The 16,795-nt window shown below is 52.4% G+C and overlaps 1 protein-coding gene across 1 annotated transcript; it reads left to right on the top strand.

Moving 5' to 3' along the window:
• Nucleotides 1–7,074: 7,074 nt before the first annotated feature.
• LOC132569165 (sialidase-3-like) lies at nt 7,075–15,183 on the top strand. The gene is made up of 2 exons (XM_060235353.1): nt 7,075–7,330; nt 14,149–15,183. The coding sequence occupies exons 1-2, from the start codon at nt 7,124–7,126 to the stop codon at nt 15,181–15,183; spliced, it is 1,242 nt and encodes a 413-aa protein (XP_060091336.1). The 5' UTR covers nt 7,075–7,123.
• Nucleotides 15,184–16,795: the final 1,612 nt, after the last annotated feature.

Raw genomic sequence — 16,795 nt, 5'->3', positions numbered from 1 at the left:
AACATCAGATGAGCCCTGCTGGATCAGACCAGGGAGGGTCCATCTAGTCCAGCCTCCTTTCTCACACAGGGGCCAACCAGTTCCTCTGGAGGGCCCACAACAGAGCAGAGAGGCCGAGGCCTTCCCCTGAGAAGAACATCAGATGAGCCCTGCTGGATCAGACCAGGGAGGGTCCATCTAGTCCAGCCTCCTGTCTCACACAGGGGCCAGCCAGTTCCTCTGGAGGGCCAACAACAGGGCAGAGAGGCCAAGGCCTTCCCCTGAGAAGAACCTCAGAAGAGTCCTGCTGGATCAGATTAAGGGTCTATGTAGTCCAGTATTCTGTCTCACATGGGGGCCAGCCAGTTCCTCTGGAGGGCCAACAACAGGGCAGAGAGGCTGAGGCCTTCCCCTGAGAAGAACCTCAGAAGAGCCCTGCTGGATCAGACCAATGAGGGTCCATCTAGTCCAGCCTCCTGTTCTCACACAGTGGCCAACCAGTTCCCCTTGAGGTCCAGCAACAGGGCAGAGAGGCCGAAACCTTCCCCTGAGAAGAACCTCAAAAGAGCCCTGCTGGATCAGACCAGGGAGGTACAGACCATCTAGTATAGCCTCCTGCCTCACACAGTGGCCAGCCAGTTCCTCTGGAGGGCCAACAACAGGGCAGAGAGGCTGAGGCCTTCCCCTGAGCAGAACCTCAGAAGAGCCCTGCTGGATCAGACCAGGGAGGGTCCATCTAGTCCAGCCTCCTGTCTCACACAAGAGCCAGCCAGTTCCTCTGGAGGGCCAACAACAGGGCAGAGAGACCAAGGCCTTCCCCTGAGAAGACCATCAGAAGAGCCTGCTAGATCAGGTTTGGCTGACAGTTCGTGACTGACCCAAGGTCACCCAGCGACCTTCCATGGCGCAGATGGAGCCTTGAACCTGGGCCTTCCAGATTTTAATCTGACGCTTTAACCACCACGCCACACTGGCATTGTATCAGACCCTATCTCCTCCTGTACCAGGCCCTTCTGATTCTTGCTTGACGCCATTTAACGGGTTAACGACATTCCCGTCTGGCCGGCCTGTCTGTAGCTGGCACAGATGTGGAATGTGCATGTGAAATGATATGTTGGGCTCGCTCGCCCAACAACATGTGATTTGGACCTCTGCCCCTCTTGGCTGATTAAATCCTGCCAGAGGGAGCTTAGATGTCCTTTACGGGACATCATAAATAGATCCCTCCTAGAGGGGCATTTTCCAACGCCTCTGAAAGAGGCCTTGGTCCGCCCCCTCTTGAAAAAATCTACAGCAGACCCGGCCGAATTGGCAAACTACCGACCGGTGTCCAATTTACCATTTTTAGGTAAAATTATTGAGAGGGCAGTGGCGTTGCAGCTACAGAGATTTCTAGATGACGCTTCTGTCCTAGACCCGTGCCAGTCTGGCTTCCGACCGGGCCACGGGACGGAGACTGTCCTGGTCGCCTTGGTGGATGACCTCCAGCGGCAACTGGATCGAGGCGGTGCGGCAATACTGATGCTATTAGATCTGTCGGCTGCATTTGATACAGTCGACCATCAGTTGCTGATCCGCCGCCTCGCCGACATAGGGGTAGAGGGGCTGGCCTTACAATGGCTTTCCTCCTTCCTCATGGGTCGGGGACAGAGGGTGGCGATTGGGGGTGAGCGATCCCAGAGGCGCACACTAGATTGTGGGGTGCCCCAGGGAGCAGTTCTCTCCCCGATGTTATTCAACATCTATATGCGCCCCCTCGCCCAGATTGCCCGGAGATTTGGGCTGGGTTGCCATCAATATGCAGATGACACCCAGCTCTATCTACTAATGGACGGCCGGCCCGCCTCCGCCCCGGGGAACCTGGATCAGGCTTTGCGGGCTGTTGCAATGTGGTTTAGACTGAGTGGGCTGAAGTTAAATCTAGCGAAGACAGAGGTTCTCCATGTGGGTCGTGGCACTCTGGGGAAGGAAATATCCCTCCCGGCCTTTGACGGGGCGCCGCTGAAGACGGCGCAACGGGTAAAGAGCCTGGGTGTTTTACTCGAGCCTTCACTATCAATGGAGGCCCAGATAACAGCCACTGCCAAGTCAGCACTCTTCCACCTGAGGCGGGCGAGGCAGTTGGCCCCTTTCCTAGAGCGTCGGGACCTAGCAATGGTGATCCATGCGACGGTCACCTCAAGACTGGACTACTGTAACGCTCTCTACATGGGGCTGCCTCTGTACCGGACCCGGGAGCTGCAGCTAGTGCAGAATGCGGCGGCCAGGCTGTTACTTGGTCTCCCAAGATGGGAGCATATACAGCCGGGGCTGCGCGGACTGCACTGGCTGCCGATCGTATACCGGATCCAGTACAAAGTGCTGGTCATAGCCTTTAAAGCCCTATATGGCCAAGGACCGACCTACCTGAGGGACCGTCTCTCCCCATATGAGCCCCAGGGAGCACTGAGGTCAGTGGGAAAAAACAGACTGAATATCCCTGGGCCAAAAGAAGTCAAACTTCAAAGCACCCGCACTCAGGCCTTTTCCGCTGCGGCCCCACAGCTCTGGAATCAGCTCCCAGAGGAGGTGCGGGCCCTGCGGAACCTAGACCAGTTCCGCAGGGCCTGCAAGACCGTCCTCTTCAAACAGGCGTTCACCAATGACTAAATTAATGTTTACCGCCAGATTAATAATGTTTACCGCCAGTATCAGACCTAGGAATGTTTTAATCATTGATTGGTTTTAATGTGAATTTAATATGAATTTATTGTTTTATTATTGTGTTGTTCACCTTAAATGTTGTTAGCCGCCCTAAGCCTGCTTCGGCGGGGGAGGGCGGGATACAAATAAAATTTTACATTACGTTACATATCCACCACACCGACTGCAGCGTCTCAGCCTGGAATTGCGGCCTGCCGAAAGCGTGACATTCTCCCCGTCGCCACCCCCTGCACATTTGCCAGCCGGCGCCTCTCGGGTTGCACAGACTTGGTGTGGATTGCTGCATTGGGTTTGTTTTTTGTTTTGTTTTTCCATGTGCCAAAGAACTGGGAAGCCACACCCTGGCACCGGTTCCCCACCCCTTGTGCGTTTGCCAAATTAATTAAGATGCTGCCTGTTGTTTCTTTGTACTGCGCAAAGCAACTTGAGAGTTCTCAACAAAATTAAAGATAGGTGCTGTCTGCTCTTAGCTAGGGGCTAAAGCATAGGTGGGCAGAGGAACAGACCTTGGCAGAGAAAAGGAGGGGGCACAAGGCCCTGTTGGATCAGACCAGTGAGGGTCCATCCAGTCCAGCCTCCTGCCAGCTAGTTCCTCTGGAGGGCCAACAACAGGACAGAGAGGCCGAGGCCTTCCCCTGAGTAGAACCTCAGAAGAGCCCTGCTGGATCAGACCAGTGAGGGTCCATCTAGCCCAGACTCCTGTCTCACACAAGAGCCAGCCAGTTCCTCTGGAGGGCCAACAACAGGACAGAGAGGCCGAGGCCTTCCCCTGAGAAGAACCTCAGAAGAGCCCTGCTGGATCAGTCCAGTGAGGGTCCATCTAGCCCAGACACCTGTCTCACACAAGAGCCAGCCAGTTCCTCTGGAGGGCCAACAACAGGACAGAGAGGCCGAGGCCTTCCCCTGAGAAGAACCTCAGAAGAGCCCTGCTGGATCAGACCAGGGAGGGTCCATCTAGTTCAGCCTCCTGTCTCACACAGAGGCCAACCAGTTCCTATGGAGGGCTGACAACAGGGCAGAGAGGCCGAGGCCTTCCCCTGATAAGAACCTGAGAAGAGCCCTGCTGGATCAGACCAGGGAGGGTCCATCTAGTCCAGCCTCCTGTCTCACACAGAGGCCAACCAGTTCCTATGGAGGGCCGACAACAGGGCAGAGAGGCCGAGGCCTTCCCCTGAGAAGAACTTCAGAAGAGCCCTGCTGGGTCAGACCAGGGAGGGTCCATCTAGTCCAGCCTCCTGTCACACAGAGTGGCCAACCAGTTTCTCTGAAGGGCCAGCAACAGGGCAGAGAGGCTGAGGCCTTCCCCTGAGAAGGACATCAGAAGAACCCTGCTGGATCAGACCAGGGAGAGTCCATCTAGTCCAGCTGTCTGTCCCACATTGGGGCCAACCAGTTCTTCTGGAGTGCCAAGAACAGCGCAGAGAGGACGGGGCTTCCCCTTATAAAAACATCAGAAGAGCCCTGCTGGATCAGACCAGTGAGGGTCAATCTAGTCCAGACTCCTGTCTCACCAAGTGGCCAGCCAGTTCCTCTGGAGGGCCAACAACAGGGCAGAGAGGCTGAGGCCTTCCGCTGAGGAGAACATCAGAAGAGCCCTGCTGGGTCAGACCAGGAATGGTCCATCTAGTCCAGCCTCCTGTCTCACACAGTGGCCAGCCAGTTCCTCTGGAGGGCCAGCAACAGGGCAGAGAGGCTGAGGCCTTCCCCTGAGAAGAACATCAGAAGAGCCCTGCTGGGTCAGACCAGGGAGGGTCCATCTAGTCCAGCCTCCTGCCTCACACAGTGGCCAACCAGTTCCTCTGGAGGGCCAACAACAGGGCAGAGAGGCCGAGGCCTTCCCCTGAGAAGAACCTCAGAAGAGCCCTGCTGGATCAGACCGGTGAGGGTCCATCTAGTCCAGCAGCTTGTCTCATACAGTGGCCAAGCAGTTCCTCTGGCAGGCCAACAACAGGGCAGAGAGGCTGAGGCCTTCTCCTGGTAAGAACATAGGAAGACTCCTGCTGGCTCACACTAACGAGGATTCCTCTAGTCCAGCATCTTGTCTCACACAGGGGGGTAGTTGTAAAGTTCCTGTATTGTGCACAGGGTTGGACTAGATGACCCTGGAGATCCCTTTTAACTCTCTATTTCTGTGTTCCTTCCCAAGAGTTTCTAGATCATACATTTCTCTCTGCCTGCATGTGTCTTCCGCATAGACACGAGACCCTTTCTGGCTGGGTCACAAATAAGGAAAGAGTTTCATACCTATCTGGAGGCCGAGAGAAATGTAGTGGCAGATAATTATAAGTTTCTGTTGAATCATCTTGAGCCCTTTCGGGTAATATCTAGAGGCAAACTTCCAGTACACAAGAGTGGTGCTTATTTCCGTTTCACTGCACACCAGTGCTCCTCTAAGCCAGGGGTGGCCAACGGTAGCTCTCCAGATGTTTTTTTTGCCTACAACTCCCATCAGCCCCAGCCAGCATGGCCTATGGCTGGGGCTGATGGGAGTTGTAGGCAAAAAAACATCTGGAGAGCTACCGTTGGCCACCCCTGCTCTAAGCCACGGAGTCTTGAGAGTAAAAACTCTACTTTGTGAGCTCCTGGCGTTAACGTGAGTGAGCAATTTGGGTGCTGCGTAAATTAGTTTGCTCTGGGGTCATGCTTCCTGTGAGCCGAGACAAAAATGAGAGAGCTGGAGACTAAAAAACTGTGAGCAAGTTCCCACTCCCTCACCTTAGAGGGCCCACTGATGGAGACCCCCTTGCTGTCTTTCGGGGTCTTCTCCCCACATGGGGGGCTAAGAGGGGGGAGATCAGCAAAACTTGCCCTCTGTTCTGCTGGCATAAGTGATATACGGTGGCAGAAACTGATGGTGCTCTCATGGAGCTAGAAAAATCGAAAAGAGCTACCTGGTGTCAAGTCCAATTGAAGAAATATCTGAGGTTGCCAAGTCCAATTGAAGAAATATCTGAGGAATTGTTGTCTCTTAAATAAAGCCTCCACGTCAGTCTTCAAGTTTGTTTTATTATCTCCAAGTCAGTCAACACACACAACACAAAACCACATCCTACAGCTGCAAGGTTCGTTCCCTACTTCCTATATATATAACCCTCTTAAAGGGGCATACACCACAGGACTTTGGGGGTGGAGCCAGGAGACATTGGGGGTGGAGCCAGGAGCAAGGTTGTGACAAACATAATTGAACTCCAAAGGGAGTTCGGGCCATCCCATTGAAGGAGACCGCACACCTTTTAAATCCCTTCCCTCCATTGGAAATAATGAAGGATAGGGGCACTTTCTTTTGGGGCTCATAGAATTGGACCCCCTGGTCCAATCTTTTTGAAACTTGGCAGTCGTTTTAAGGAGAGGCACCAGGTGCTATGCCGCAAATTTGGTGCCTCTACCTCGAAAAACGGGCCTCCCAGATACCCACAGATCAATTCTCCATTATGCCCTAATGGAATAATGGAACGCCCAGCAGACATTTCCCCCCCCTCACTTTGTGATGACCCTGAAGCGGGCGGAGGACCTCCAAACCAAGGGATCTCCCGCCCCCACCTGGGGATTGGCAACCCTACCTGCGTGTAATAGTTACCTGCTGGGGATTTGACCCTGGACCTTCTGCGTGCAGAAGTTATATTTCTTTCGCTGGTTACCGTTGGAGTCAGATCGTCTTTGTAATTTGTTTGAACGGCGTTTCCCCCTTAATTGGGAAACACGAAGGATCAGGGGTACTGCATAAAGCAGGGGCGTCGAACTCATTTGTTAGGAGGGCCAAATATGAACTAAATGAGACCTTGTCAGGTCATGTGTGTCGTAAAATGTAATGCCACGTAACACAGACAAACGCAATTAAAGATTTTTTAAAAACTTAAAACACAATTAAAGCATTACCACTCATTGGCTTTCAAGAGGATTACTTTGTATCTCTTCACGGGATCCAGGGAACTGGACAAAGGAAGCTCTGGCCCTTTCCTTCCTTCCCCAGGGGACCAGGTGGGGGGAGCCTCAGCCAATAGAAGGAAGGAAGGCTTGGATCAGTAACTCCGCTGTGCGATTGAGAGAGCCTGGAGAAACAAGCTCTGCCTCCCCCCCTCCCCTCCGCAAGGGAGGAGCCTCAGCCAATGGAGAAAATAGAGGCTTTGCTCTGTAGCTCCTGTGCGATTGAGCAAGCCTGGCAAAGCAAGCTGCGATACAGAAGGAAGCAAGAGAGAGGGAGAAGGAAGCAGATGACAGCCAGTTGCTCGGGGGGCTGGTAGGAGCCCTCTGACGGCCTGACTCGGCCCCTGGGCTGCATGTTTGACACCCCTGGCATAATGCTTTTGTGCTTCCGGTAAAATGGTATTTTCGCCTCTGCTTTAACTCAATCCTAACTTGGCTGGTTTGTAGGGAATCCCTTCTCTGTTGACGTTTCCTCTTCTCTCTTCCTTTCCTAGACCGTTTCCGCACGCCAGAAAACATGGTGGAAGCTCGGGTCGGCTCCGGGAAGGTGACCCTCTTCTGCCAGGAAGCCCCTGGAGGAGTCACCTACCGCATCCCGGCCTTACTGTACCTGCCCCACGGATCCATGTTTCTGGCCTTCGCGGAGAAGCGCTCGTCGTTCAAGGACGAAGACGCTGAATTCCTGGTGATGAGACGAGGGCGTAAGGAGGGAACGTCTGTCCAGGTAGCGCTTTCCTGCGATGAGTGGCTGAAAACTATTTGGCTGGTCTCGGGTTTCCGTTTTTGAGAACGGGTAACCCTTCTTGATCTCTTCTGCAGTAGCTGAGACCCAACCCAGCCACCGAAGGAAGAGGCAGTTTGGTGTAGTGGTTAAACGTGCGGACTCTTATCTGGGCGAATGCTGGCTTAGGCTGTGAATAAACTAAACCAGGGGTGGCCAACGGTAGCTCTCCAGATGTTTTTTTGCCTACAACTCCCATCAGCCCCAGCCAGCGTAGCCAATGGCTGGGGCTGATGGGAGTTGTAGGCAAAAAAACCATCTGGAGACCTAACAGCCACCCCTGAACTAAACTATTGATAACTATCTGGGAGAACCGGGTTTGATTCCCCACTTCTCCACTTACAGCTGCTGAAATGGCCTTGGGTCAGCCAGAGCTCTCTTATCTGGGAGAACCGGGTTTGATTCCCCACTCCTCCACTTGCACCTGCTGGAATGGCCTTGGGTCAGCCAGAGCTCTCTTATCTGGGAGAACCGGGTTTGATTCCCCACTCCTCCACTTGCACCTGCTGGAATGGCCTTGGGTCAGCCAGAGTTCTCTTATCTGGGAGAACCGGGTTTGATTCCCCACTCCTCCACTTGCACCTGCTGGAATGGCCTCGGGTCAGCCAGAGCTCTCTTATCTGGGAGAACCGGGTTTGATTCCCCACTCCTCCACTTGCAGCTGCTGGAATGGCCTCGGGTCAGCCAGAGCTCTCTTATCTGGGAGAACCGGGTTTGATTCCCCACTCCTCCACTTGCAGCTGCTGGAATGGCTTCGGGTCAGCCAGAGCTTCCTTATCTGGGAGAACCGGGTTTGATTCCCCACTCCTCCACTTGCAGCTGCTGGAATGGCCTTGGGTCAGCCAGAGCTCTCTTATCTGGGAGAACGAGGTTTGATTCCCCACTCCTCCACTTGCAGCTGCTGGAATGGCCTTGGGTCAGCCATAGCTTTCATATCTGGGAGAACTGGGTTTGATTCCCCACTCCTCCACTTGCAGCTGCTGGAATGGCCTTGGGTTAGCCAGAGCTTTCTTGTCTGGGAGAACCAGGTTTGATTCCCCACTCCTCCACTTGCAGCTGCTGGAATGGCCTTGGGTCAGCCAAAGCTCTCTTATCTGGGAGAACTGGGTTTGATTCCCCACTCCTCCTCTTGCACCTGCTGGAATGGCCTTGGGTCAGCCAGAACTCCCTTATCTGGGAGAATCGGGTTTCATTCCCCACTCCTCCACTTGCACCTGTTGGAATGGCCTTTGGTCAGCCAGAACTCTCTTATCTGGGAGAACCGGGTTTGATTCCCCACTCCTCCACTGGCAGCTGCTAGAATGGGCTTAGGTTAGCCATAGCTCTCTTATCTGGGAGAACTGGGTTTGATTCTCCTCCACTTGCAGCTGCTGCCATGGCCTTGGGTCAGCCATAGCTCTCTTATGTGGGAGAACCGGGTTTGATTCCCCACTCCTCCACTTGCAGCTGGCCTTGGGTCAGCCATAACTATCTCAGGAGTTGTCCTTGAAAGGGCAGCTTCTGGGAGAGCCCTCTCAGCCCCGCCACCTCACAGGGTGTCTGTTGTGGGGGGAGAAGATATAGGAGATTGTAAGCCACTCTCTGATTCAGAGAGAAGAGCGGGGTATAAATCTGCAGCCTTCTTCTTCAAATGTATATTACACTGAAATGTATATTACACCGAAATTCCTCCAAAAATCCATGTTACTAACACAGGGCTTTGCCTGAATGTCCCAGGCTAGCATGATCTCGTGAGATCTCAGAACCAAAGTGGGGTTGGCCTTGGTTTCTACTTGGATGGGAGACAACTAAGGAAGCCCAGGGTTAAGAACCTAAGAGAAGCCATGTTGGATCAGGCCAGTGGCCCCTCCAGTCCAACACTCTGTGTCGCATAAGAACATAAGAGAAGCCATGTTGGATCAGGCCAATGGCCCATCCAGTCCAACACTCTGTGTCACATAAGAACATAAGAGAAGCCCTGTTGGATCAGGCCAGTGGCCCCTCCAGTCCAACACTCTGTGTCACATAAGAACATAAGAGAAGCCATGTTGGATCAGGCCAGTGGCCCCTCCAGTCCAACACTCTGTGTCACATAAGAACCTAAGAGAAGCCATGTTGGATCAGGCTAGTGGCCCCTCCAGTCCAACACTCTGTGTCACACAGTGGCAAAAAAAATTATATATACACACACACTGTGGTTAATAGCCACTGATGGACGTCTGCTCCATATTTTTATCTAAACTCCTCTTGAAGGTGGCTATGCTTGTGGCCGCCGCCACCTCCTGTGGCAGTGAATTCCACAAGTTAATCTCCCTTTGGGTGAAGGAGTACTTCCTTTTATCCGTTTTAACCTGGCTGCTCAGCAATTTCATCGAATGCCCACGAGTTCTTGTATTGTGAGAAAGGGAGAAAAGGACTTCTTTCTCTACTTTCTCCATCCCATGCATTACTATTGCCCTCCCCAAGAGCACCAGGAAGACAGAGCATTACAGCCCCAGACAGAAGAACGTAAGAGAAGCCATGTTGGATCAGGCCAATGGCGCATCCAGTCCAACATTCTGTGTCACACAGGGGCCATAAAAAACCAAGTGCCATCAGGAGGTCCACCAATGGGGCTTGAAGCCCTCCCTCTGTGCCACCCCCCAAGCACCAAGAATACAGAGCATCTCTGCCCCAGACAGAGAGTTCCATCAATACCCTGTGGCTAATGGCCACTGATGGACCTCTGCTCCAGATGCTTATCCAAGCTCCAGATGCTTATCCAAGCTCGCTTCAAGAGGGGATTGGATAGGTACATCAAGCCAGAACTCTCGATCGTATCAAGCCAGAACCCTTCCTAGAAGCACCACCCCAGGAATCTCCCAAGCTATTGTTGGCAGCCATACCTCCTATTGAGCTGGTATGAGCTGACAGAATTTCCTGGCAGGGTAGCACTGCCTTAGGATAAAGGTGCAGCGTGGGCTTTTTGCTCGTGGCCCCCCTCTCCGTCTCCTGTTGCCCTAACAGCATGGGAAAGAGCAGCATTGTAGTAGCGTTTGCGTCTAAAGGTAGAAAAACAGTTCAGAAAGTGAGTTTCTGAATGATGTTGCCAGTCTTCAGGGCAAAGCGTGGGAGACGGGTGGCATCCCAAGTACTATTTAAAGGTGGCTGGAAATAGATCTCATGTTCTGCTTGAACTCGCTCGTCTTCCATGTTAAAAATAAGAACAGAGTAGGGGGGGGGGGTGGATTCCGAAGAACTTGCAACAAGCCGTGTTACGCATAAACCAGCAACTGGCTGAAGGCAACTTACGACACTACAAACTGTTCAGAACGCAAATGCCCTTTCGTGAGTTGACACAGAACCATCCGTAGAAGCAACCAAGCTGCTAAAGATTTGGTTTGGGGGATGTGGTTCAAACGAATGTAGAAAGTGAGTTGTCTCTTTGGTCCAAGACTTCCGAAGCCCCCTTTTCTTCCTCCCTCCCTTCCAACGGTAGCCAGATCCCTTTCTGTCGCTGGATCCTAAGTCAGGGTTTTTCTCTGCCCCGTTTCCCCCTTCCTTATCCGTCTGCCTATCTCTCAGCTGACTGCTGATTCTGTCTCAGCTGGGGAGAAAAGTGGTACATTTGGAGTCACGACTGTGTTTCGCCAGATGCATTTGACAATAGTCCATGTCACAAAAAAAGCTTTGTGTGTACAAGTGCAGGGAAGCTGATTGCGGCTTTTGTATAACTCGTATACCACACGTGTTCATGAATATGCAAGTGTGATTTCCCCACATGCAGGCTGTCCACTGAGAACTTTCTTTTCTGGAAGTAATTCATGAAACTTGTTGGCAGGACATTCAGTTGCCCATATTTGGTGTAGTGGTTAAGTGTGCGGACTCTCATCCGGGAGAACTGGGTTTGATTCACCCTCCCCCCCACTTGCAGCTGCTGGAATGGCCTTGGGTCAGCCAGAGCTCTCTTAACTGGGAGAACCGGGTTTGATTCCCCACTCCTCCACTTGCAGCTGCTGGAATGACCTTGGGTCAGTCAGAGCTCTCTTATCTGGGAGAACCGGGTTTGATTCCCCACTCCTCCACTTGCAGCTGCTGGAATGGCCTTGGGTCAGTCAGAGCTCTCTTATCTGGGAGAACCAGGTTTGATTCCCCACTCCTCCACTTGCAGCTGCTGGAATGGCCTTGGGTCAGCCAGAGCTCTCTTATCTGGGAGAACCGGGTTTGATTCCCCACTCCTCTACTTGCAGCTGCTGGAATGGCCTTGGGTCAGCCATAGCTCTCTTATCTGGGAGAACCGGGTTTGATTCCCCACTCCTCCACTTGCAGCTGCTGGAATGGCCTTGGGTCAGCCATAGCTCTCTGATCTGGGAGAACCGGGTTTGATTCCCCACTCCTCCACTTGCAGCTGCTGGAATGGCCTTGGGTCAGCCAGAGCTCTCTTCTCTGGGAGAACCAGGTTTGATTCCCCACTCCTCCACTGGCAGCTGCTGGAATGGCCTTGGGTCAGCCAGAGCTCTCTTATCTGGGAGAACCGGGTTTGATTCCCCACTCCTCTACTTACAGCTGCTGGAATGGCCTTGGGTCAGCCATAGCTCTCTTATCTGGGAGAACCGGGTTTGATTCCCCACTCCTCCACTTGCAGCTGCTGGAATGGCCTTGGGTCAGCCAGAGCTCTCTTATCTGGGAGAACCGGGTTTGATTCCCCACTCCTCCACTTGCAGCTGCTGGAATGGCCTTGGATCAGCCGTAGCTCTGGCAGAGGTTGTCCTTGAAAGGGCAGCTGCTGTGAGAGCCCTCTCAGCCCCACCCACCTCACAGGGTGTCTGTTGTGGGGGAACAAAATAAAGGAGATTGTAAGCAGCTCTGAGTCTCTGATTCAAAGCATAATCCTTCAGGGTATAGGATATGAAACATCATAAGAACCTAAGAGAAGCCATGTTGGATCAGGCCAGTGGCCCATCCAGTCCAACACATCTGTCAGTGGAAACACAGTAGGAGAAGAACATGGCCAGAAATACTTTCTGGTGGAGGTTTGCTGGGGAGAAAAGCTCTAGAATTGGAGTCAGCACTACAATTCCCATGACGCATTTCTGTGCCCAGGCTTCCCCATGTAATTGCTGTCTTCAGGAGTGGAATTCTAGCAGGAGCTCCTTTGCATATTATGCCACACCTCCATGATGTAGCCAATCCTCCAAGAGCTTACAAGGCTCTTTTTTGTAAGCTCTTGGAGGATTGGCCACATCAGGGGTGTGTGACCGAATATGCAAAGGCACTCCCGCTAGAATTGCACCCCTGACTGTCTTGTGATTAATGTTCCTTGGCTGTTCAGTGTGGCAGTTGATCCAGTTTAATAACTCTTTATGTAACTTTCACTGCGCTTTCCAACTGCATTTTACTGTCTGGACGGGCAAAATCCAGTTGGAAAGTGCCTTGAAAGTGGATTGAAAGGATAAGCATCTGGAGCAGAGGTCCATCAGTGGCTATTAGACACAGCCTATTGTTGGAACTCTCTGTCTGGGGCAAGTGATGCTCTGTATTCTTGGTGCTGGGGGGGGGGCGCAGTGGGAGAGCTTCTAGCCCCACTGGTGGACCTCCTGATGGCACCTGGGGTTTTTTGGCCACCTTGTGACACAGAGTGTTGGACTGGATGGGAAATAGGGCTGATCCAATATGGCTTCTCTTATGTTCTTATGTCTGGTGCTTGGGGGTGGGGGCAAGAGTTGGAGGGCTTCTGGAGGTCAGGCCCCACTGGTGGGCATCTTGAGGGCACCTTGGTTTTGCCTGCTGTGTGACACGGAGTGTTGGACTGAATGCGCCATTGGCCTGATCCAAAAATGGTTTCTCTGGTGTTCTTATGTGACACAGAGTGTTGGACTGGATGGGCCATTGGCCTGATCCAACAGGGCTTCTCTGATGTTCTTATGTGACACAGGGTGTTGGACTGGATGGGCCATTGGCCTGATCCAATATGGCTTCTCTGATGTTCTTATGTGACACAGAGTGTTGGACTGGATGGGCCATTGGCCTGATCCAACAGGGCTTCTCTTATGTGACACCGAGTGTTGGACTGGATGGGCTGTTGGCTTGATCCAACATGGCTTCTTTTATGTTCTTATGTGACACAGAGTGTTGGACTGAATGGGCCATTGGCCTGATCCAACATGGCTTCTCTTATGTTCTTATGTGACACAGAGTGTTGGACTGAATGGGCCATTGGCCTGATCCAACAGGGCTTCTCTTATGTTCTTATGTGACACAGAGTGTTGGACTGGATGGGCCACTGGCCTGATCCAACATGACTTCTCTTATGTGACACAGAGTGTTGGACTGGATGGGCTGTTGGCTTGATCCAACATGGCTTCTCTTATGTTCTTATGTGACACAGAGTGTTGGACTGAATGGGCCATTGGCCTGATCCAACAGGGCTTCTCTTATGTTCTTATGTGACACAGAGTGTTGGACTGTATGGGCCATTGGCCTGATCCAACATGGCTTCTCTTATGTTCTTATGTGACACAGAGTGTTGGACTGGATGGGCCATTGGCCTGATCCAACATGGCTTCTCTTATGTGACACCGAGTGTTGGACTGGATGGGCTGTTGGCTTGATCCAACATGGCTTCTTTTATGTTCTTATGTGACACAGAGTGTTGGACTGAATGGGCCATTGGCCTGATCCAACATGACTTCTCTTATGTTCATTATTCAGTGTGTGTGAGCGCATGTGGAGAAGACCTTTATTAGATCAAAAGAGAGAAATTCCAGCTGACAATCTGACCCTTCTTTTTGTCTCTTCCCCAGTGGGGCCCTCCAGAGGCCCTGACGACCGCCATTTTGCCCGGCCACCGTACCATGAACCCTTGCCCCGTGTACGAGAGGAAGAGCGGTAAAGTTTTCCTGTTCTTTATCTGCGTCCAGAGCCACGTCACGGAATGGCAGCAGATCAAGTCAGGGAGGAACGCCGCCAGGCTGTGCTACGTCTCTAGCCAGGATGGTGGCCATGCGTGGAGCCGGTTGACTGATTTGACCAATCAGGTGATCGGAGAGGACTTGAGAAATTGGGCCACCTTCGCCGTGGGACCTGGCCACGGGTTGCAGACGAGCTCTGGGCGTCTGGTGATTCCAGCTTACACCTATTACATTCACAAACGTTGTTTTGGGCGGTCTCTGCTGTGCTGGACCAAGCCGCATTGCTTCATTTTCTATAGTGACGACCTTGGGCAGAAATGGGTGCAGGGCCAACTGCTCAAGAACTTGAGGACAACCGAGTGCCAAGTTGCAGAAATCACCTGCCCGGGGAAAAGCGAGGTTCTGTACTGCAGCGCTCGCAGTCCGGACAAGAGCCGCGTCGAGGCCTTCATCTCAGACCACGGAGATCGATTTGAGGAATCTTCCTTATGCAAGGAACTTTGCGAGCCGCCCAACGGCTGCCAGGGAAGTGTGGTGAGCTTCTCTCCAACTCCGGAGCCCTCTGAACTGGTGGGCCTGCATTTTCCCTCAGCCTCCATTGAGAGCAGCAGGTCGTGCCTGGTTTTCTCCCACCCCACAAACAGGTGCAAGCGAATCAACCTGGGCATCTACGTCAACACCTCCCCACTTGACAAGGGCTGCTGGGAGTCTCCCTGGATGTTATACGAAGGGCCTTGTGGCTATTCAGACTTGGCTGTCTGTGAGGAGGGACGCTTGCTACTCTTTGGTTGCTTGTTTGAATGTGGAGTGTCCAGTGAATGTGAGGAGATTGCCTTCCAGCTCTTCACCGATGCTGAGCTCCTGAGTAACGTGAGGAAAGGGTGTCCATGCAATGCTTCTTCTTCTTCAGAAGAGCAAGTGCTCTGAAGAAGAGAAACGGATGTGGACAGACAGCCTTCTTTGCCTCTCCTGCCCGCTTTTGCTTAGCCATTGGCTTGGAAGAGCTCCAAGGCGAAGACTTCAGAAAATGGCCGCCAATCAGCCAACTGGCCCTCCCATCTACCTCACTGGAAAGAGCACAGAGAAGATGTCGCTTCCACATCCTTAAGCGGAAAAGAGAGATCTAGTTCACTGCAATTTGAAGAGTCCCTTTATCATGATTTTTTTACCTCAGGATTTGCAGCCGAAGTCTGTCATGGATCACATAAAAGAGTTGGCTTTTGTCTTGGGACTTGAAGCTACTTGAGGCCTCACCAGTGTTTTCTGGTATTTTCCATCTTGGGTTTTATGGTTCTTGAGCTTGTGAAAGAAAAGCTTGAAAACTGATTGGGCAAACTTGGTGAGATCTCAGTAGGTAGAGATGGGCTGAAGCAGACATATATATAATATAGGCCCACCTTTCCATCAGAGACTCTAAGCAGAAAAAAAAACTGTTTCCGTTGTTTGTTTATATATTTATATCCTATCTTTCTCCCCCTTGGGAACCTGAAGTGGCTCACAATGTTGTTTTCCCCTCCTCTGTAGTCCTCACAACAACCCTGTGAGGTAGATAGTCAGAGAAGGAGTTTGCGACTGGCCAGAACCACTCGACAAGCTTTTATTTATGTATTTATAAATTCACATTATTTATAGTCCACCTTTCTCACTGAAACTCAAGGTGGATTAGACAGTGGAAGTCATAAGAACATCAGAAGTGCCCTGCTGGATCAGACCAGGGAGGGTCCATCTAGTCCAGGCTTCTGCCTCATACAGTAGCCAACCAGTTCCTCTGGAGGGCAAACAAAAGGGCAGAGAGGCTGAGGCCTTCCCCTGAGAAGAACAGCAGAAGAACCCTACTGCATCAGACCAGGGAGGGTCCATCTAGTCCAGCCTCCTGCCTCACACAGTGGCCACCCAGTTCCTCTGGAGGGCCAACAAAAGGGCAGAGAGGTCGAGACTTTCCCCTGAGAAGAACATCAGAAGAACCCTACTGGATCAGACCAGGGAGGGTCCATCTAGTCCAGCCTCCTGTCTCACACAGTGGCCACCCAGTTCCTCTGGAGGGTCAACAAAAGGGCAGAGAGGCCAAGGCCTTCCCCTGAGGAGAACATCAGAAGAGCCCTGCTGGATCAGACCAGGGAGGGTCCATCTAGTCCACCCTCCTGTCTCACACAGTGGCCACCCAGTTCCTCTGGAGGGTCAACAAAAGGGCAGAGAGGCCGAGGCTTTCCCCTAAGAAGAACATCAGAAGAACCCTACTGGATCAGACCAGGGAGGGTCCATCTAGTCCAGCCTCCTGCCTCACACAGTGGCCACCCAGTTCCTCTGGAGGGCCAACAAAAAGGGCAGAGAGGCCGAGGCTTTCCCCTGAGAAGAACATCAGAAGAACCCTACTGGATCAGACCAGGGAGGGTCCATCTAGTCCAGCCTCCTGTCTCACACAGTGGGCCACCCAGTTCCTCTGGAGGGCCAACAAAAGGGCAGAGAGGCCGAGGCTTTCCCCTGAGAAGAACATCAGAAGAACCCTACTGGATCAGACCAGGGAGGGTCCATCTAGTCC

Source organism: Heteronotia binoei, chromosome 3 (genome assembly GCF_032191835.1).
Source record: "Heteronotia binoei isolate CCM8104 ecotype False Entrance Well chromosome 3, APGP_CSIRO_Hbin_v1, whole genome shotgun sequence".
Classification (NCBI taxonomy): Eukaryota; Metazoa; Chordata; class Lepidosauria; order Squamata; family Gekkonidae; genus Heteronotia; species Heteronotia binoei.
Note: the sequence above shows the minus strand (reverse complement) of the source record. Positions and strands in the feature narration are given on the sequence as shown.